Source organism: Gobius niger (assembly GCF_951799975.1).
Source record: "Gobius niger genome assembly, chromosome: 10".
Lineage (NCBI taxonomy): Eukaryota > Metazoa > Chordata > Actinopteri > Gobiiformes > Gobiidae > Gobius > Gobius niger.
The window spans coordinates 30,659,879-30,680,541 of record NC_136861.1 but is presented as its reverse complement, the minus strand read 5'-3'; the positions used below and the strand labels follow the sequence as shown (position 1 = coordinate 30,680,541).

General features: G+C 40.8%; 2 protein-coding genes across 2 annotated transcripts in view; both read left to right on the top strand.

The window, feature by feature from the left end:
• slc17a7a (solute carrier family 17 member 7a) overlaps positions 1–13,506 on the top strand; it is a 57,795-nt gene extending 44,289 nt beyond the window's left edge. Inside the window, exons 2-13 of the mRNA XM_079563859.1 lie at positions 5,636–5,888; positions 6,634–6,752; positions 6,922–7,036; positions 7,118–7,205; positions 8,739–8,825; positions 8,907–9,049; positions 9,158–9,307; positions 10,836–10,968; positions 11,088–11,198; positions 11,711–11,838; positions 11,914–11,983; positions 12,697–13,506. Coding sequence (XP_079419985.1) covers positions 5,636–5,888; positions 6,634–6,752; positions 6,922–7,036; positions 7,118–7,205; positions 8,739–8,825; positions 8,907–9,049; positions 9,158–9,307; positions 10,836–10,968; positions 11,088–11,198; positions 11,711–11,838; positions 11,914–11,983; positions 12,697–12,941 — 1,642 coding nt within the window. The 3' untranslated portion in view covers positions 12,942–13,506. The remainder of the gene's footprint in view (positions 1–5,635; positions 5,889–6,633; positions 6,753–6,921; positions 7,037–7,117; positions 7,206–8,738; positions 8,826–8,906; positions 9,050–9,157; positions 9,308–10,835; positions 10,969–11,087; positions 11,199–11,710; positions 11,839–11,913; positions 11,984–12,696) is intronic.
• Positions 13,507–17,002: 3,496 nt separating this feature from the next.
• On the top strand, positions 17,003–20,378 carry LOC306969526 (GTPase KRas). The gene is made up of 5 exons (XM_079565160.1): positions 17,003–17,245; positions 17,504–17,616; positions 19,149–19,327; positions 19,693–19,852; positions 19,995–20,378. The coding sequence occupies exons 2-5, from the start codon at positions 17,506–17,508 to the stop codon at positions 20,106–20,108; spliced, it is 564 nt and encodes a 187-aa protein (XP_079421286.1). The 5' UTR covers positions 17,003–17,245; positions 17,504–17,505; the 3' UTR covers positions 20,109–20,378.
• Positions 20,379–20,663: the final 285 nt, after the last annotated feature.

Here is a 20,663-nt window from a genome sequence, read left to right as displayed (position 1 = left end):
TGAAAAATACTGTGTAAGTGTCTGAAAACGTGCATGTGTATGTTCGACCAAAAAGTAGTTTATGAGGTATATTTTGAGTGTCATGCCTTGGATTTTTAACTAACCCAAGTCCAAGCCATGCTTCGCCTATTGTCTATTGTTATTATATTTTAATACACAATAGTATAATGAACATGTATAAGTCAGACATTCAAGATGTTTCTTTCTGTTTCTTATGAACATACCATATCATTGATAAAGGAATAGTGGCCCCTGCCTTGGCCTGTCATGTTTTACTCGGATATCTTAAGAGTAAGTACTTTTTAAACAAAGCTTTACTGTCATTTTGAAGCTTTAGAGTTAGTTTCTGTGGCGTTAAACCTCTTCAATCATATAATTTCCCACAATATTAATTTGGCTCAAAATATCAAACCTCAAATTCTGTTATCGTGACAGGCACATCTGATTTTTTTCAGACATGTGAATAGCGACTGCTAAAGTCATATGACACCAATCAATCCCAAGTCGATTGATTGGTGATTGACACAGCCGCACCAGTATGGCATCACGAGCCGGTCGAATATATCATGATGTGACGTTAGTTGAATTGAACTAATACCATCCTGAATCCTGAAGAAAACCTTTCTTTCTGCCAGCTATACAGTATATGCTATTTACCACATACCACATATTCCATTTAACACATTTCTAAAATTAAATGAATGTGCTGTGATTTTTTTGTTTTTTTTGTTAGTTTAGGTTGTTTTCTGAAACCCAGCCATAGCCTTTCTGACCACACTGTAAGCAAGTAGTCTGCATGCGTGTACATTCTGCCATACATGTTAATAATGTATGCTTTGAGTGGGAGGGAGGTGGGATCATGCATGAAATGTACAGATGTTTAATGCAGAAGTGTGTTTTTTGTAAAGATCTCTGGAGTCTTATCGGATTATTGTCTGAGTATTGGGCGGGTCAGGGGTCGGTGGCTTATGCTTGTGTACCCCCCGTCCTTCTCATTAAATGGCTGCCAGATGAGGCCAATCAGGAGTAATGAGGCGGCCGCACCAGGTGAAGTTCACGCAGAGCAACTGTCCTGGGACTGCACACTCGCCATATACGTGACACATATATATAGACCCATGTCATGTCAATATGAGAGCTGGAACCTTTGGTAATAGCCATTGCGGAGGGGGCCAATGTTAGACAATCAACACACACGATTGCTAGAGCGTGGTATCAATCGTCATTTTTTACTTGGATATTTTTATTATTGACATTTTTGGGTCTATTATCATGATTTTTGATCAAAATGTAAAAGTCAGTTGACTCCTGTACTTAAAGCCACACTGAATACCACATCACCCAATCGGTTAAAAAATGGTGGCGTCATATTCGGGGACAAGGGACGCAACGGACACAATGTTTCCATGCTGTATCAGACTGTGATTGATAAGCTAAGACCGGCGTCACATGACTGGCAGACTCAATGCCGACTTTCAGTAATCACATGGTTTCATTAGTTGGGATGAAAATACAAGAATTTATGTAATTATGTGTGTTTTTTGTAAAATAACTAAATGTCTTCATGTCTTTCATGTGACCGAGCTTGCCTCTCCTCAGACCTGACCTGACTGACTTGTTTTGACTGCATTACATTTACATGGTTACATGGTTTGGTTGTAATGTAATATTTAAATTATTTAAACTTATTCAGGTCCTTTTGCTTGCTTTATTATTATTATTTATTATTATTTAAAATGGACCATGTACAATTATAACATAAATGTTGTTTATTTCTGCACTTTACAACAACACATGTCAGACCAAAGTGCTTCACATAAAAAAACACAGGGAAAACGTTCACATAACAAATTCAATTAAAAAAAAAACTACAACCAGACAAGACAATAGCATTGTCAGCTTTTCATTATTCATTCACTCCATAACCATAACAACCAGTCGACCAGGCCCGTCCCTGCTTAGCATCGGGCAGAGCAAAGGCAGTTAAGCAGATCATTAGGACATCATTGTTTTTGGTTGATGCTAGCTTGTTTGTTCGGGATTTGTGACGTAGCATGAATCCTGAAATGTTCCACGATGGCCTTTATTCTGGCAAAAAATGGCCATTTCAAAATAATATCACAACATTATTTTTATTTATTTTTTAAGAAATTAAGAACTGTAATTGTGCACAATAATTTAGTTTTGAGCAATAGTTGTGGAAGAAAATAAACTAACTATACTGTGTTGTATTTTATGAATTCATATTTATTTAAAACCATCACATGAATAAAAAGCAATGCTTAGCAGGAAGCAGTTACCAGCCCTCTTTGCTGCGGGCTAGCCTCGTTAGCTGCTAGCATATGTGTAGCAGTGTAGGTGTCATGACACAATCTGTTTCCAGGCCTAATGAGGATCCCGCGGCTTGTTTTCACAGTTATGCTACTGAACATAGGAGGCAAGTCGGTACATTTTAGGACACGGTACATCCTAAAACGTGTGTAGTAAAATTTGACACAAAAAATTATCGCTGCTCTGGCCTAAAGCCCCCATGTCGTGCCACGCCCATTCCATATTCATTTCCGGAAGTAAATCATTTTTGTAATCCTAATCTGAATGTTGTGACAGATTAAGAGAGAGAGGAAAGGGGAGAGAGAGAGAGACGCGCTTCAGCCTCTAATCTCTGGCAAATGTCAAACCCATGGCTTTATAAAGTCATTCCGCAGCATTGTTTTACTCTTGCTTGACACGAGGGGCTGTAAACGAATAATTTATAGTTTTTGTGTTAAATGTTGATAGGGCTGCTCATCATTGGTTTTGCTGTACCTTCTAGCTATCAAAATCACAATGTATTCATTCATTTCTTTGTTTTGGGCTGTGTTAGCAAAAATGTGTACACGTCAGTCAGGTGGAAGACCTCAGTGATTCTGTGATGTTCTGAGGCAAAATAATAAGTGAAAATGTCTTTATGATTTTAGATAAACCCTCTAAACAGGCATGTATGGCAGTGGCCTGCAGTAAAACCAGTGCTTAGATGGACAGTGCCAAAATATAGTGTAAAAGCTGCTGTAAATTATTCATTTTGACCGAAAAAACACATCAATAATTGACCAGTGTCAGCGTCTGAACGGCCTTGTGCGAAGGAAGCGCGAGGAAGGTCTTAAGGCTGCAAACCCAAAGAAGTTAGTACGTTGTTTGCTCGGAGACTAGCGTTGGAACGGCTTATGCCTGTCTCTCTGTGATTCTCCAGCTCACTGAGTAACTGGATCACAACAGACACGCACAAATACAAACACGACCACAGATCACTGGAAAGTAACTCGGCGGCCTGTGTTACCTGCGAAAATCTGAGCAAGGCTTTACTGTTGTGCGGTGAACGAATGTCGTGCTGTGGTTTGATCACCAGTGGGACCTAAATTAGATGCCTTATACTCCAGATTTTTATTTCAAAAGCTAAAGACTGGACGTATTGAGACACAGCAGTAATTCATTCATGTTTGAACGGAAATAGTTTTTGTTTTTTGTTTTTTTGGACCTGTTAATTCGGGTCCGATTTGCCGTCATGCACGATATGACGCTTAATATAGAAGGCGCAGATACGCGTATGACCTGAGGTGGCAGTAGTGAGTATAAAATGGCCAACTTGCATCTAGCCCCTTTAAGAACACTTTGTCAACTAATTATATAGCCTTTTTATCGATGGTGAACTAACCGGCCAGTTGTTGTTGACAGTATTGCTTCTTAAAAGAGGTGAAACGTGCAAATCCCAGCTCCTGAAGGTTCCTGTTGTCCTTGAGTCCATGAGCAAGACACTTCACCCACCTTGCCTCCAGTGTCTGTGTACATTGGTGTGTGAATGATCGAGTGAATGAGTGACTGGTTCTTTGCTGTAAAGCGCTTTGGGCCGAATCAAGGTAGAAAAGTGCTATAAGATTAACCATTTAAAACATTTCTTATAAATTTGTATCATTTATTTTCCCTGATGCTGTCCCTGGACACAACAAAACCTGACCTTTAAAGATATATATTTTTCTTCGGTACCTGCTTTTGATACCTAACCCCTTTTTTTAATACCCAGCCCAGTCCTAGCCCTTAAAAAGCATGAAAATTATTCCCCGAATTAACCCCCTGTACGGCAACACGACAGGGACACAACTTCTTTCTTGTTGTGAGTCAGTGGCATTGGACAGTACATCTGCACAGCGCCACCTGCTGCTCTGGAGTGTGCATTATCAGGCTTTTAAAATAAACAAAACACATGGACGAATTTACTTTTTGCTTTGAAGCCTTTTTATTTATTTATTTATTTCAGTTATGTTAGTTACATGTTTTCACATTTCAACAACTATACATGATTTTTTTTTTATATATATATATATATACATGATTGAAAAGGAGCACAATGAAGACAACGCTTATGCTAAGTGCCCCTTTCTTCAAATACAAAAAGTAGACCAAAAAAAACAAATGGTCTGATTCGCAGGTATTATACTTTAAGCCATAAACTAGAATAAACAACACAGGTACTACTGTTTTTAAAGCTAAAATCTTATATTTACAGTAGTGTGTAAGAGTTGATATTTGTTGATATTTGTATTTTTTTAGAAATGAAGTGCGGTAGAAAGGTTTTTTTTTGTAACTGCCTAATTAATTGCATTGTGTGTGGTTTGCTAATGTCACCCTTCAAATGTTGATCTAAATGTGATTAATCGAGCAGCCCTGTTGACCATTTTCTTACAGCCACCGTTCATAACAGAAAAATCACCTAAAGGAATGTTATTTCTACAGTAGTGCTATGGTCAGGTTCATTTCAGGTGTCATTTTAGTTTAATAATTTAGTACATGATTTAGTAATTGTACAGAATTAGTGTACGACAAAGCCTTCATTTCTTGCGTTTTGCATCATTCACCTCATAATGCATTGTTTTCCAACATTGTGTAACCATAGTAGCTCTTTGCTTACTGCTCGGTGTGCCAGGGTAGTGGGGGGTGCTATTTTCAGCGATAACACACAGATGGCTGCTCCACCGACTTCACTGTTGGACTCCTGCGGAAAAACTGACTCCAGTCGTTCTGTACCAATTAAACAACATACAACGCGATTCGCCTCATATTTGGGTCACTACGGCTATTTTAATTCCGGGCTATTTTGAATTGTCTTTTATCGCTTTGTCTTTGTTCAAATGACACATGAAAAGTGAGCGTCGCTGATCTCCGGGGAGCCCTGTTTTGCGTCTGGCACAGCGGCAAACTTCGACAGGGCGAGTGAGGGTGCAGTTTTAGTTCAAAAGATTTTTCCGATTGATGTAGAATAGTTGGCTTGGTTTGGACGTGTAAAGAAGAAGAATAGTGATTAAAATAGTGCTGTGGGCAGGTCTAGATACAGTATACTATGATGCTTTTTGAATACATTTGGACACTTTGCTGCATGTTTTTAACTAGAAATCGATGTATGTGTGAATGAAAAACTTGTCCTATCTCATTTTTACGGAGAGTTCTTGGATCAGGTGTCTGACATCGTTGGCCTGAATTGCTTCGGAAGACATTTCAGGAGCATGGCCACTGTCAACATTCAAAGATGGACGCTCGAAAGCACATGAAACTGCATGTCAAAAGTGAATAAAGATGGATAATGCCAATGTATTTCCGCCCTCAGATTGATCGAGAAGCGCCAGCCCAATGGAGAGACCATCGAGTTGTCCGCGGAGGGCCGTCCCGAGCTGGTGGAGGAGAAGGAGCTGCCCGTCGTGGACTGCACCTGCTTCGGCCTGCCGCGGCGCTACATCATCGCCATCCTGTCCGGCCTGGGCTTCTGCATCTCCTTCGGCATCAGGTGTAACCTCGGCGTGGCTATAGTCAGCATGGTGAACGACCACACGGTTTACAAAGGCAACAAGGAAGTGCTGGTGGTGAGTTTGACGGTTTTCCCTCCATACCACATCATTTACCGCTGCGCTGTTATGCTGAAGTCTGACACTGAAAATGCAGACCAGGTGTCGGCAATGTCAGACCTGAGTGCCAAATCTGGCCCTCCAACATAGTATATCCCTTAGCCCCACAGATGATTTTGAGAAATAAGATTGCACAGAACTGGTGTGTCATCGGGACCCAACATCAACCCCAAATAACAATTTCATTTCTTATATACAGTATAATGTAAAATACTGCATTTCTCACCTGTGTTTGTTGGATTAAATCAGCCAATAAAGCCAAAAATCATGATCAGCTCTATTCAGCAACTGTCATTTTAATGGATTCAGTTTGTAGTACTTTTCCAGTATAGATACATTTTTCCAGATACATTTTGTAAAATCTCACAGTTGAAATATTGTAATTTCCTTTGGGATTATTGTGCAAAAAGATTGAGAAAGCCCTTGTTCATTCTATTTTGGGGAACAACACTGCCATTTGTACATTAGGGCCAACCCTCTATCTTTTGACTAGGACAAAAATCCCAATCCCTTTTAATATCTTTATTCGTTTACAAGACCTAAACTTGTACAAATGTTCACACACAGCACGGCACATTTTACATTTTTATTTGTTACTTTGGGGTAATAAACCAATAAAAAAATGCAGATTACAGTAGAATAGTTTGCGTGTGTATTGTTTGTCTGGATGTGTTGGTGATATCTAATGCTTGTCTTGTTTCAGGCTGCACAGTTCTCTTGGGACCCAGAGACAGTGGGAATGATACACGGCTCCTTTTTCTGGGGCTACATCGTCACTCAAATCCCAGGAGGATTTATATGTCAAAAATTTGCTGCCAACAGGTAAAAAAAAAGTTTGGATTGTTTACCAAATATGAATCAGAAAAAGCCATTAGAATGTAAATATTGTACAAGTAGTAAAAGGATTTCGCTCATGGTGCCACTTATTCTCACAAAAATCACATTCTTTGACATTGTTAAACCCTAAACTTCTATGTGTCATGTTCCTCAGAGTGTTTGGCTTTGCAATAGTGGCCACGTCAGTGCTCAACATGCTGATCCCCAGTGCTGCGCGCTGCCATTACAGCTGTGTCATCCTGGTGAGGATATGCCAGGGGCTGGTCGAGGTGAGTGTCTGCACGCGTCTGTAACCTGCAGTCATTGGACAGATTCAAATATAAAATGCACAACTTCTTTCCACGTCCTAGGGTGTGTCGTACCCCGCCTGCCATGGGATCTGGGCAAAGTGGGCCCCTCCTTTAGAAAGAAGCCGGTTAGCAACAACTGCCTTTTGTGGTGAGTGAAATGAAGAGTCCTAGTGGAAAAGTGCATTTACCATCAACACAAGACCCCAGAGACATGAACTCTCAACACATTGTGGTGCAGTTCATGCTTCCACAGGAGTAGGTTTAAATAGTCCTAAGAGTGGCTTTGAATAGAGACAAGAATGCTATCATGGCTTGTATGAAACGACTTGGCCAAGGCACATTGTTGCATAAAGTTATGGTATGCAATGGGAAACAGAAACAGTGTTTGTGAGGGGCAAATACAACACTAAGCCGGGTGTCGATGGAGTTATGGTGCGTTCCAGCCAACTGGTAACCGGCAAACTTCTGACCTCCCACTTGGAAAAAGGCTCCAAGTGGTTATTACAACATGTGAACTCGGATATGTCCAGGATGCTCCGAGTTCAGATGCGAGATCAGGACAGTAATAGTGGAGAAGTGCAGCTAATGATAAAACTTTAACGAAACCACTGTGTTGTCAAGTCACTTTATGTAGCACAACGTTAGCACATTTTTAGATAACTGTCGTAGCATTAACCGTTTTGTTTACATACGAGTTTATTCAGCTGGACGCTCTGAGGTTATAAGTTGTCATTTTCAAGTTGGAAAAACACCAGTTACCCTATGCTTTGAACGCACCATTTGTTCAGGAGGGGGAAATCATTCGGTTTGCCTTTTTTTTTGTAGATGTTTTTTGGCCGAGAGTATGCAGATTCTATCTCTCTTTACATCTAAATAGAAAAGGAAACTCAAATGAATGGACAGATCAAAGAATAACACAACAGTAACATTGCAAACATAGCAACTCAATATTATGACATCACACACATAAGCTCTAGAAGCATATTTAGCACACACAAAGTCTACTCCTTTCTGGGCATTATTGTGTTTCTTTTGTCCAACTTGGAACTTGGAATTGCTCGAATAAACTAAACTATGTTAGTTTTATGGTTAGCATTCTCCGTTATTTGTGTATTTATTGGCCGTGGAACCACTTTGCTTCTCTCCGTGTCTATGTATCTTTGTTTGGTAGAAAACAAATCCATAAATCAGCATTTGTTAAAGTAGTGGTGGAGCAATAGGTGAAAGAGTTGTTTTTTTTCCCACCCCCTCCACTTGTGGGCGTTCCCTAAGATGCCATCTGTTTCTAAAGACTAACATTAGCTAAAAACTATATAAAAAGTACAGAAAAGAGCCATGGAACAACTGCACTGCCTAAATGCAACGATAGCCGCCATTAGTTTACTATGGAAATATAATGTGTACTGCCAAATACATTTGCACACTACAGTGTATTCGATGGATTTACCAGTATTGACTTGGCAGCTGACAGTGTTGTTCCTTCTTTTCTCTGCTTTATATATATATTTTTTTATCATGCCAGATTTCCATGGAAACAGTGAATTTATAGCATTCTACACTCTGTAAGGAATGTCCACAATGGGAAGCACGAGAGGTGTCCTTGGACCAAACTCTAACAGTGAAGTAATTGATCATGGTCTGAGCCAGTGATTGACAATGTGTATGTGTGTGGTGCCTTCAGGGTCCTATGCGGGGGCGGTAGTAGCCATGCCTTTAGCTGGAATACTGGTCCAATACACCGGCTGGCCTTCTGTGTTCTATGTCTATGGTAAGTGTCCACGGTACTGAATAAAAATCTATTCGTTTGCATATACCTCCTTGACGTTGACAGTGGTCCGTGTTCACGCAGGCAGCTTCGGTGTTTTCTGGTACTTGTTTTGGATTCTGGTCTCGTATGAAAGTCCTGCAGCTCATCCCACCATCACTCCTGAGGAAAGGAAGTACATAGAGGATGCTATTGGAGAATCCGCCTCATTTCTCAACCCTCTGGCAGTAAGTTGTTTCAAAAGTCGGGATAATGCGTCCGTGGAATCTACAGCGATGAAGTTGTGACAAATGTGCTGCACTTTCTGACTCCTGTATGTCCCATTTGTGTGGCAGAAATTCAAAACCCCTTGGCGGCACTTTTTCACCTCCATGCCTGTCTACGCCATTATTGTGGCCAACTTCTGCAGAAGCTGGACCTTCTACCTGCTGCTCATCAGCCAGCCGGCCTACTTTGAAGAAGTGTTTGGGTTTGAGATCAGCAAGGTAAACAAAAAAGTATTTCTGTGTATTATACTGCTGTCCATTAACGTTGAAATGATCACTGCAGTTGTCTGACTGTTAGTCAGTGCAGTTGCACCTGAAAATTACAAGTTTAAATCTTTGCAGCTCCCAGCTTTGCAAGCTTGTATGGATAATTATACTTTATTAGTCTCCAAAGAGTGATTTATAGACACTAAGGGGTTACCAAGCGTTTGCTTATGCACAAAACAAGTAGCATTTGCAAAAGTGGATCAGCAGCAGAGTTATTTACACATTTTCACTCACACAGCAGTCTCTCATGAACACATCAGATTTGGAGTCCTTAAAACTGTAATACAGGTACGGTGACCACCTATCCCTCTGGTCCCACTGCACAGTCTTTGAGGCCTTTAGATAATGTTCCACTTTCAATAAAGTTAGATTTACATAGAGAATAACACATTATTAAATCATTTAATTGAATCATTAAAGGAATTGGGCCAAAATGACGGCCTTAAATGTCACTGAAAAGCATTTCAGTTGTTTCAAGTCGGCATTAAATCTTCATTTTGTGGTCTTTTATGCCAGTATGATCCCAAGCACAATTAACTGCATGTTATGATGACATTTTCAGTATAATCATTTTCAGAGTAATCAAATTGTACTCTATTTTTCTGCTTAATCTAATGTTTCCTATTTTTTAGAACTGATACATGCATAGATTTGTTGCATTAAAAAATCCTTCAATTTGTATTTTGTATAAAATGTTCAATATTAATTTTCCAGGTCAGAATATGTTGTGACCTATTTCTATCTGTATGTGTGATTTTGGGCCAAAACAGCAAAGGAAAGGCTTAAATGCTGATCATCACATGCCATTTCCACTACTGTTTGAGGTGGTCACCCGAAATACAGGCAATTTAAAATATAAATGAATAAATTAGGTGCAACATGCCCACAAATACCTATGTGCTATTTTCCCTTTTTTGCACTTGTCTTGATAAATGATCCCCCATATTATTTTGTTTATTCAACAAATGAATCATCCACTGAGATTCAGAATCTCTTTCATAGCAAAGTCCAGACCTGACAGAGGAAACCATATTATACATGTTTTAGAATAGTAGCCACAACTCACTCACCCAGGACAACTATAATTAATAGATTATTCACAAACAAACTGAAAGCTCAATTTCCGTGGCAAAGACTGCAAATGTTTAGGAAGTACAGAATACTTTGCCAACAACAAAATCTAACATAAAATGGGTTCTTATCCGTGACAAAACCAGCTAATCCTGTAAGTTCGACCTCTCCAAACACGTAGCAAGTAAATGAGTAATAAACTGCCGTCAAGTGTTTGGATGAACTTGTCTCGGCTTACAAAGAGCAGCATAAATCCGAGCCGTCGTTATTACAGCCCCACAAAGTTTTTAACAAATCTTGACGCGCCGCCTTGCACACACTTGTACTCTTTGTTTGAATCGTGCAGATGACATAACCGCCTCCTTCTGTTTGCCTGACTACTCTTTTGGCCACTTCGCCTTCCCTTTAGGTGGGAATAGTGTCCGCTTTGCCCCATCTGGTCATGACGATCGTCGTGCCGCTCGGAGGGCAGCTGGCGGACTACCTACGAACCCACAACCTAATGACCACCACCAACGTCCGCAAGATGATGAACTGCGGAGGTTTGTGCCACTACTCGAACGCTCCGCAGATCAAGATCAGTTGGACAGTGCGGGCATTGTCTTCTTGTTGCATTTCTCACTTGTTTTCTTTTTTCTTTTTCTCTTTTTGGACGTGTTAGGATTTGGGATGGAAGCCACACTCCTACTCGTGGTGGGATACTCGCACACCAAAGGCATTGCCATTTCTTTCTTGGTGCTCGCCGTGGGGTTCAGCGGTTTTGCAATCTCGGGTGAGCAATATGTTTTCAAATCACATTACATCAACGCATGTAAATCAGACTTTCACGTGCAAACAGTGGCTCACTTCTGTTATAGTTTTTGTTTTTTGTTTTTTTGTCCACCTTCGCCCCTAACTCTTTATTTCCTATATAGATTCGGATACACCGCTCAAGTAGCAGTAAGAAGTAGTATGAATCGGCAACAGAATTAGTGCACTACATCTACCATAAGACATATATGCAGTATAATGCGACTATTATGAAAGAACAGACAAATTAACTCAATAGTTGATGGTTCAGTTCCCGTAGTGAGGTTTGCCTATCGTTGCTGTGACCTGTGTGGATATGTCTGCCTGCCAGATTTGTGGCTCGTTTAATAATTTGGCAGAAAATGGTGCTGTTTCTCTGTCTCCTGTGTGATTTTTATTAGTTATTTTTCATGTTTTCATACTTGGATCAGCCAGCGTGCTTGACGGACGGACATTTTTGCCGTTATATAATTTGAGTTTCCCTTGTGCGAACAGGATTTAACGTAAACCACCTGGATATCGCCCCTCGATACGCCAGCATCCTGATGGGCATTTCAAACGGGGTGGGCACCTTATCAGGCATGGTGTGCCCCCTCATCGTGGGCGCAATGACCAAACATAAGGTACGCCTAGGCCCTACATGCAAGGATTGAGTCCATGAAAGTTTATTATAAATCTAACTCTATTTCCCTTTTCAGACCCGAGAGGAATGGCAGGGAGTGTTCCTGATCGCTTCCCTCGTCCACTACGGAGGAGTGATTTTCTATGGTGAGCAATTAGTCTCATGAATAATGTAACAAAGCATCAGACATTATTTGTTTAACTTGATACAAATTGACAATGATGATGGCAAGGCAAGTTTATTTGTAGAGCACGATCATGCACAAGGCAATTCAATGTCCTTCATAGTTACATGGAATTGTAAGAATGCAGATAAAAATCAATCCATAAAACAACAATATCATCATTAATGACATTAAAATTAGTAGTAGTGGCTGTTTCATTTCAGGTCTGAGCCAATGATCATGGCTTTATTCGTAAACTTGTTGGGGTTGTTTTAAAGAGAGAGACTCGCAGTGACTGATAACATAGTAACGAGTTTAGTTGGAGAAAGTTGTTTTGCATCCACACATTGACCTGTTCGATGCAGTGACAGAGTGTTCACCTGCCATTCGTGAAACATTGATCTGAGTGTCATCTCCATAGTTGTGGTAGGACACGTTATTGCTGTGTATAACAGGGGTCCCAAGATCGACCCCTGGGGAACGCCACAGGTCATGGCAGTTTAGTCTGAGACACATTTCTCATTTTCAAACTGAGACTGTGATCTTCAGGCAGGTGTCATTTGTCATCTTGTCAAAATGTGGATTATTTTGAAGTACAAACCAATTAAATCAGATATTATTTCTTGCGATGAACCTTCTCATGAATTGTTTCCACATTATTAATCATTATTTACATGTACTGTTGTGTTTTGTTAGGACTCTTTGCTTCCGGGGAGAAGCAGCCCTGGGCGGACATCGAGGACACCAGTGAAGAGAAGTGCGGCATAATCGATGAGGACGAACTGGCCAATGAAACGGAGGAGATGTACCGCGGGGGCGGGCAGTACGGGGCCATGAGCCAAGCAGTTGGCTCAAACGGAGGGGGCGGAGCTGGCAGCGGCTGGGTGTCGGACTGGGACAAGGCTGAGGAGTATGTCCAGCCACCTGGATACAGGTCCTAATGTACGAAGGCAGCGAGGAGAGGGAGATGACAGACTGACATTATGGAGCCTTTCACAGACGAAACAGCAAGAAAGAAGAGGGATTTTGTACAATCAGGACACTGCCGCTACAGAATGGGATGGACAGTCCTTTAGTATTTATAATTGCACATATCCAGCGTGTGCGTTACATTGTGTGTGTGCGTGTGCGTGTGTGTGTGCGTGTGCGTGTGCGTGTGCGTGTGCGTGTGCGTGTGCGTGTGAGTGTGCGTGTGAGTGTGCGTGTGAGTGTGCGTGTGAGTGTGCGTGTGTGATCTGGCTTATGCGTGAGAATGATTCGAGTATTTATTTTAAACTACATGTACTTTAGAGGAGCTGACATGTTCATTGAACAGTGCATTATAATATGAGGCACTTATAGTATAAGAGAAAAATTGCTAGAACAAATTAAGATGATCAGACTTACTTGATGTCACAGTGGAGAAATTCACTTGCTGCAGTAGCTCTTAAAAGCACAGTAAGTTACAGATATGCAGGAAAATGTGCAATCAAAGAACACAAATAAATGTGCAATCAAGAAAAATCCTCATTATCTTATCATATCATATCTTACCATATATCTTATATAGAGGTCATGCAGATGACTTTCTGACATGGCAACAGAAGCCAAATGCAAAGTTTGGTTTTGTTCAGGATGAAAGAAATGCATGTGCATACCCTGTATAAAGGGAATAATAACTATAAGAAAATATTAGAGAAGGGTTGTTCAAGACCTTTGTTGGACAGTTTCTGAAATAACTAGCCACAACCTGGGTCATTTATGAAGGTTATGCATGTGATGTGATGTCATAACATAGCAACAGCATGGCAGTTAGCATTCCATCACGGCAACAGCAGGAAACTGAGCGGCAGGTCTGTAGTGTCCTTCTTCACTTCGGCCCTGAATCTTGCAATGTTGAAGGTTCTATTTCTATCTAGATTTTAATTGGGCTCTGACTTGTCATCGGCTCCGCCTTGACAACCCTTCTCTACAATGGACAACTCCTGTACGACTGAGAGCTTGAACAAACAAGTGGAGAATAAACAGTGCAATGAAACTTATTGCACAGACGCAGATTTTATATATGTACAAATGTGGTGGGAGGTGATTAGTAATATAATAAAGCAATGACAGTGATCTGACAAAGATCTGAAAGAACAATACTTCAGGAAAAGGCCATAATCGTTACTGCAATCCATGCAGTTTGTTTGCAATACTTAACTGCTCATTTAGTGTGAGTGCGTGTCCCTCAGTCGTCACACTTTACTGACTGATGCCAGCCCTTTCTCCAGAGCCAGGGCAGGTGCTTGGAGGCGGTGTGGCCGTGTGAAGCGTGTGTTTGTTATAAGCATATGAATGTGCACATGTTCGTGGTGCAGCGCATGTTTTTACAGCGCTGTCTCACCTGAGTCTGACCTAACTAGGTCATGTGGGTCACAACGCACATCAGACGAATCATGTGCGAGAGAGACGAGCGTTAAATATGATACACTGCTATCCAGAGTTTGATGAGCATGTGCAGGTCCGTTCCTCTGTGTGTGACCTCCTCTCTGTCCTAACCATGTTTTCACTCTTCAACAGGGCGCTGTTGTCTCTTTCTTGCCGTTTCTGAGTTGGTGCTGTCTTAATGTTGTGAAACGTTTGAGCCGGTGGGTCAGAGCTTTTGAAATGTTTTTTTTTTTTTCTGTTTAGATGTAAGTATGTGGTGTGGGGTGCAGGTGCTGAACATTGTGCAGTGAGCATGTTAAAATGAGCTTAGCCGTGCAGTACCCCACTCTCTCTCTCTCTCTCTCGGATGTTACCTACAAACAAACATGGAGAAAAGTGGCCTGAACTCAGCGGTACACACAAACAGTATTCGTATCGGTGTTATGGACGTGTGTACAAAGATTGTTAGATGAATATAGTGATACATATTTATATAAATATTTATTTACAGTATTTTTTGGGGTAGTATGTTCATTAATTCATACAAGAGTATTATTTATTATTGTCCGACACACACCACATGCAGCACATCAACACAAGCGTTTACATTGAAACTCCTTCATGACAAACGTGACCAAATGTGATGGAAGATGAATGCGGGTCTCGACTGATGCCGAAAGGTCATCTCTAAATGTTTCCTTTTGCTCTATGGATAAAGTTACCGAAAGGCGCACTGCCACTTATTAAATGTTTTAAACCTGAATGACAGTGCAAGTGATCTGTTTCATTTCTAATGTGTCGTTACTGTGCGTGTCTTGCCGATGTTGTCCTCCTTCATTATAGAAAATGTGCTCCTTTGGTAGGAGACGGTGGAGACAGGTGGCTCACTTGTACAAATGATGTATTATGTGAAATATTCCTTTGTAAAATAAAATGTATGCGATATATATAGATGTCATTTGCTCAGTCACATACGTGGTCCGCAAAGCCCCACAAAGGGATGATGACGAATTAAAGCAGCGTTATGTTGTTTTTTTTCCCCTTACATTGTGGTTGCATTGTCACTTGTCTGTCTCCGCCTCTAGGACAGATGGATGCCGGATTATCTGTGTGATTTTAGGCAAAGATTAGGTGGAGAGCAGATGCACTCAGTGGGAGAGTGAGAGAGAAACGTGAGAGAGGAACAAGGGAAGCCAAGCTCGTGGACCAAAGGGAGGGGCACTGCGTCCTGCGCTACGCGTGACGGTGTGTGTCCTGTGGAGTGATGAATCTCAAATCAAGCGTGTTAAACCTGCTTCACCTAAAGAGCTGTCAGACAATGATTAACTATGAGCTTAATAACACAATAATAATAATGTTAGACACTACATTTAGTTCTACCATATGGTGCTTTTTATTTCTACTTGAGTAATATTATAATGAAGTATCTGTTTCTTATTTGAGTAAAAAAAAAACAGTTACTTTTTATCTTACTTGAGTCATCATTTAAGTCACAACTTTCTTCTTCAGTAAAATTATTTCAAAATAAAGTTACTCTTACTTGAGTAAATATTTGAGCTACTCTACCCACCTGTGATTATTACATGTTCTTACTGTATTACTACAATTTTACATGTACTTTCTTGTAGAACGTTTGGATGCAACAGTATCCTACTTCTAATAGAGTAGTTTTGTTAACCTCTTAATCCCCACCTGAACCAGTTGGGCTTTACCCAAATCTAAAAGCTTCTTGAAAAAAAGTGACACAATAGCGACAAAAATCAGACAAAAACGACGATAAAATGCGACAAAAGAGCGACAAAACGTGACAAAAAAGTGACGGCAACGCAAGAAAAAATATCCATTTAGATGAGTTTTTAGGTCTCAAATGAGGCGTTACCCTGGCCTATAGGCTGTGACCTTATGGATTTGGGTAAAGCTGAACTGGAGAAAATGTGCTCGGTTAAGAAGGAATGTTGTCTTTTTTTTCCATTATTATTCTTACAACACTGGTTATTTTGCAGCTTATCCAAACATTTTTTTGTCACTCTTTTGTGTCTTTTTCATCACTTTTTTGTTGCTTTTCATTCTTGTTATTTTTCCCAATAAGCTTTTAGATTTGGATGAAGCCAAACTGGTGAAAGTGTCATTATATAAAATAATATTAATATTAAATGATATATATTTCTATGAAATGCCCTCGGTTCAGGTGGGGCTTCATCATTGATGCGTAATCACTGACGCTACACTTGATGACCGCTAGAGGTCAGACGTGTCCCGGCGAGAACTGATAAACTCTTCCTCGGTATTTCTTGAATTATCTGCTGTGTCATCAATTAAACACAAATAACGCATAGTGAGCAGCGGCAGTGTTTTCGCCATAAGCAAAAAGAAGTCAGTGCTGTCGTCAAAGTCAATGTTTTAAAACGTCTTCAAAAAAAAAAAGGGAAGAGCTGGGCTTGGTCCGCGACATTTAAGGAGTGCATATTTGCTCTCTTGTGATTGGCCAGTTTTCAGGATATGGGCGGGGACGCTATTCACAGCTTGACATGATTGGATACTAACCTTGTCAATCTCTTCACGCTCTTTTCCCCCATTGGTTCAGGGAGGGATTACGCAAAAGCGCTCGCCCCAATGAGCAGCGGATTGTGAAGTTACACGATTTTATCTTATATATTCATGACAAACTTTTTTGCACTCCGCGTTTATATAATCCACAACCCCAGCGAAGGAAGCCCGTACGTTTGTGACGCCGCTCTTCGACACAGAAATGAGACCCTCCCGGCAAATGTCAGCCAACAAGGAAATCGCAGCATGCTAACGTAGCGGGCTAATCTCATTTCTTCAGCGTTTTTCTCGCATCTTGACAGAACTGAAGGTAAGAACATTAAGAAACCACTTCACAACAGCGAAAACTAAACACTTTGTACGTTGTGTGTGTATCAGCAGCCATTTAATAAGGATCGGTTTCCCTTTCTTAATGTTTTTGTAGTAGGGTGTGAGTAAATCTGGGTCACTGTGTCTGTCTGTCTGTGCCATTCATTCATTCAAGGCAGGTTTTAGGATCATTTAGTTTTCTGATGTACTTTTAAAAGCCGTAGGGTTTTAATGCTACTGTGTGTGTGTGTGTTTGCAGGTATGACTGAGTACAAGCTTGTGGTGGTCGGAGCAGGAGGTGTGGGGAAAAGTGCCCTGACCATCCAGCTCATCCAGAATCACTTTGTGGACGAATATGATCCAACCATTGAGGTGAGGCACGGCCCTATGACCTGTTTAAAGAGCAATGAAGAAAGGGGATGTGTTTTATTATGTGCACCAGGCGGCCATCATAGCCCAAAGCCTCCTACTTTACATCTAGAGGCTATAATATTAAAGTGCAGATGACATAACATTTCCATGAGGACGTAGTTGATGCAAATGTATTACTTTACTCATGTTTATCAATGATTGTTCGTACTTTACTGATCTCACAATGGAGAGAAAGCTCTTATGAACAAAGGGGAGTGCAGATAGAAAATGTGCAATCAAAGAAGAGCAAGGTAAATGTGCTATAGTAAGTAGTAATGATGATAGAATAGAGGTGTATTAGTGAAACAAAAGAACAGCAAGAAGTAGAAATAAATCTAAATATAAATTATTAGATCAGAAATATAAATAAAGAAATACATTTTTCAGTGCAAAGAAAATAAGGCACAGGTAGAATTTTCCAAACTGTTACCATGCCATACCAGAAATGAGTATCCTTCTGTGTCACCAACATCCTAGAACATTACATATACATTTTTTCCTTATAAAACTGTCACTTCACTGGTGTAGACTATGATTAAGACTTACAACAAGCATTATCCTGACCAATTAGGTCATAATGAGGGAAGAAACTGCCATTATGACCTAAGTATTGTTACACTGCACCTTGTTTATCATCATTGTTATGGTAATTCTTTTTGGAAACATCACAATGTTTACATTGTTCTTTGTTATATTTGTTGGATTGCCGTTGCTAAAACAACACCTTCCACCCACTGCACGGGACTGTAGAGGAGCTGAGCAGCTCTTTCAGTGGCAGACTGTCACACCCTCAGTGCATGAATGAGTGCTACCACAGGTCCTTCACCCCCACTGCTGTCAGACTGTACAACACTACTAACATCTGCATCTGCAACCACGATGCAAAACTACCTGCAATAATCTCTGTATCTGCGTCACTTCTTCAACCACTTGTACTATGACTGTAAACCTGCGCTGCTAATACTGACATTTTTTAATATAATCTGTTTATTTTCTTTTTTACTGTTTATACTTTTTGCCCCCTTAAAGTTTTTGGTGGACTTTGTATATAAAATACCTCTATTTACTATTTAATTGTTTGCACATTTCCTGTCTGTTCTGCACAGCCTGAGTGTTTCTGAGAGCTTAATGTAACGAGTGAATTTCTCCATTGTGAGATCAATAAAGGCTTTTCTTTTCTTATGGTAAATGGTAAATGGTCTCAACTTATATAGCGCTTTTCCACCTACATTAGGAACTCAAAGCGCTTTACAGCAAGGATCCACTCACCCATTCATACTCTCATTCATACACCAATGTACGCAGACACTGGGGGCAATGTGGGTGAAGTGTCTTGCCCAAGGACACAACGACAATGTGCACTTTCAGGAGGTGGGATTCGAACCCCCGACCTTCCGATCATGAGACGACCCGCTCTACCATCTGCGCCACTTTCGCCTTATCTTAAAAATAGTAAACTAGATTAAAAACGTATGTATCCTTGTCTGTCCCAGGACTCGTACAGAAAGCAGGTGGTGATTGACGGAGAGACGTGTCTCCTGGACATCCTGGACACTGCAGGTCAGGAGGAGTACAGCGCCATGAGGGACCAGTACATGAGGACGGGGGAGGGCTTCCTCTGCGTGTTCGCCATCAACAACACCAAGTCATTTGAAGACGTTCACCTCTACAGGTACTTCCTAAGTGAGCAATTTAAACAGCAGGAGCATTGTCTGTACTACAAATGTAAATGAAATCTGTTCCTTTATTGACAGCATTTCTAATATATGCAAGGTTAGCCAGGCAGCAAGTTTGCCAGTAATTGAACTATGTTGTTTAAACTAAAAATGACAAATTGCGACAGTTTAAGTCACGAAGAATGCACTTATTTACAGAATGTCAACATAAAATCCCATCTCTCACGTCTAAAGTTACGTGTTGTGAAGCCCCTCTTACAAACAGCGATCCTTGAACCATTGCAGCCGTAAATATTTAAGTTTATGTCTATCAAACAGAGAAGTATTGGAACTTAACGTTACTATGTTGGTTGTTCCCCAGAGAGCAGATCAACCGAGTGAAAGACAGCGACAGCGTTCCCATGGTGCTCGTGGGCAACAAGAGTGACCTGAGCTCCCGCACTGTGGAGACGCGACAGGCGCAGGAGTTGGCCAAGAGCTACAGCGTCCCATTTGTGGAAACTTCGGCCAAAACCAGACAGGTAGCGCAGGAGATATTGAACGTACATGCGCTTGAACAGTGATCCTGGAGGTTTAAAATGAATGCTGCTGTTATTATAATCCTCCCAAAATCGCTCCTTCCTCTGCTTTCAACTTTGCACTCCTGTCTCGGTTTTCTTGCAGGGCGTCGAGGAGGCGTTCTATTCGCTCGTACGAGAGATAAGGCGATACAAGGAAACCAACCGCAGCAACAAGAAGAGCAAGAAGAACACACAGAGACGTTGCGCAATTCTATAGCGGCCCGCGCTTCTCGTAATCTCGTATTTCTACGCCGGATACACTGCAACCTTTTTCCAACTTTTTTGCACATTGTCAAATAAGTCTGTGGCATTGACGACCAAATCCACGCTGTTTGTTTATAGTAAATCATGTAGCGTCACACCAGAGTCTAGTTTAGTATTATGGAGAAGGACAGGCCAGAGTTCTATGGTAAAATATATCCTTTTAATCGTCAGAATGCAGATGCTTTGACTTGATATATGGTTAATATTTCTGTAATAACCAGGCCCTTCTATATGAAGCAAATACTGACTAAAAGTTCAGTGTCTGTTCTCTTTCGGCTTTTCCGATATATCCGATATATCCGTGATATCATATGCGAATCCTTTATAATATCAAAGAGTGTGTGTGTGTTTCTCAGCTACAGATATCTGGGTAACATTGCAGGCTTTTGGACCTTGTTACGGACAAATTAAAACATAAAAATGTTCGGGTGTGTTCGACATTTTTAATTTTTCTGTTTTTTGCGTCAGAATTCCAAGGTAATGGGAACCCGGGGTGCTGAGGGCGTCC

Bases quoted from the DNA above. Each gene is read 5' to 3' on its own strand.
- LOC306969526 (XM_079565160.1), top strand. From the start codon at position 17,506: ATGACTGAGTACAAGCTTGTGGTGGTCGGAGCAGGAGGTGTGGGGAAA. The intron at 17,617-19,148 runs GTGAGGCACGGC...TGTCTGTCCCAG, and splicing joins AATATGATCCAACCATTGAG to GACTCGTACAGAAAGCAGGT. The intron at 19,853-19,994 runs GTAGCGCAGGAG...GTTTTCTTGCAG, and splicing joins CTTCGGCCAAAACCAGACAG to GGCGTCGAGGAGGCGTTCTA.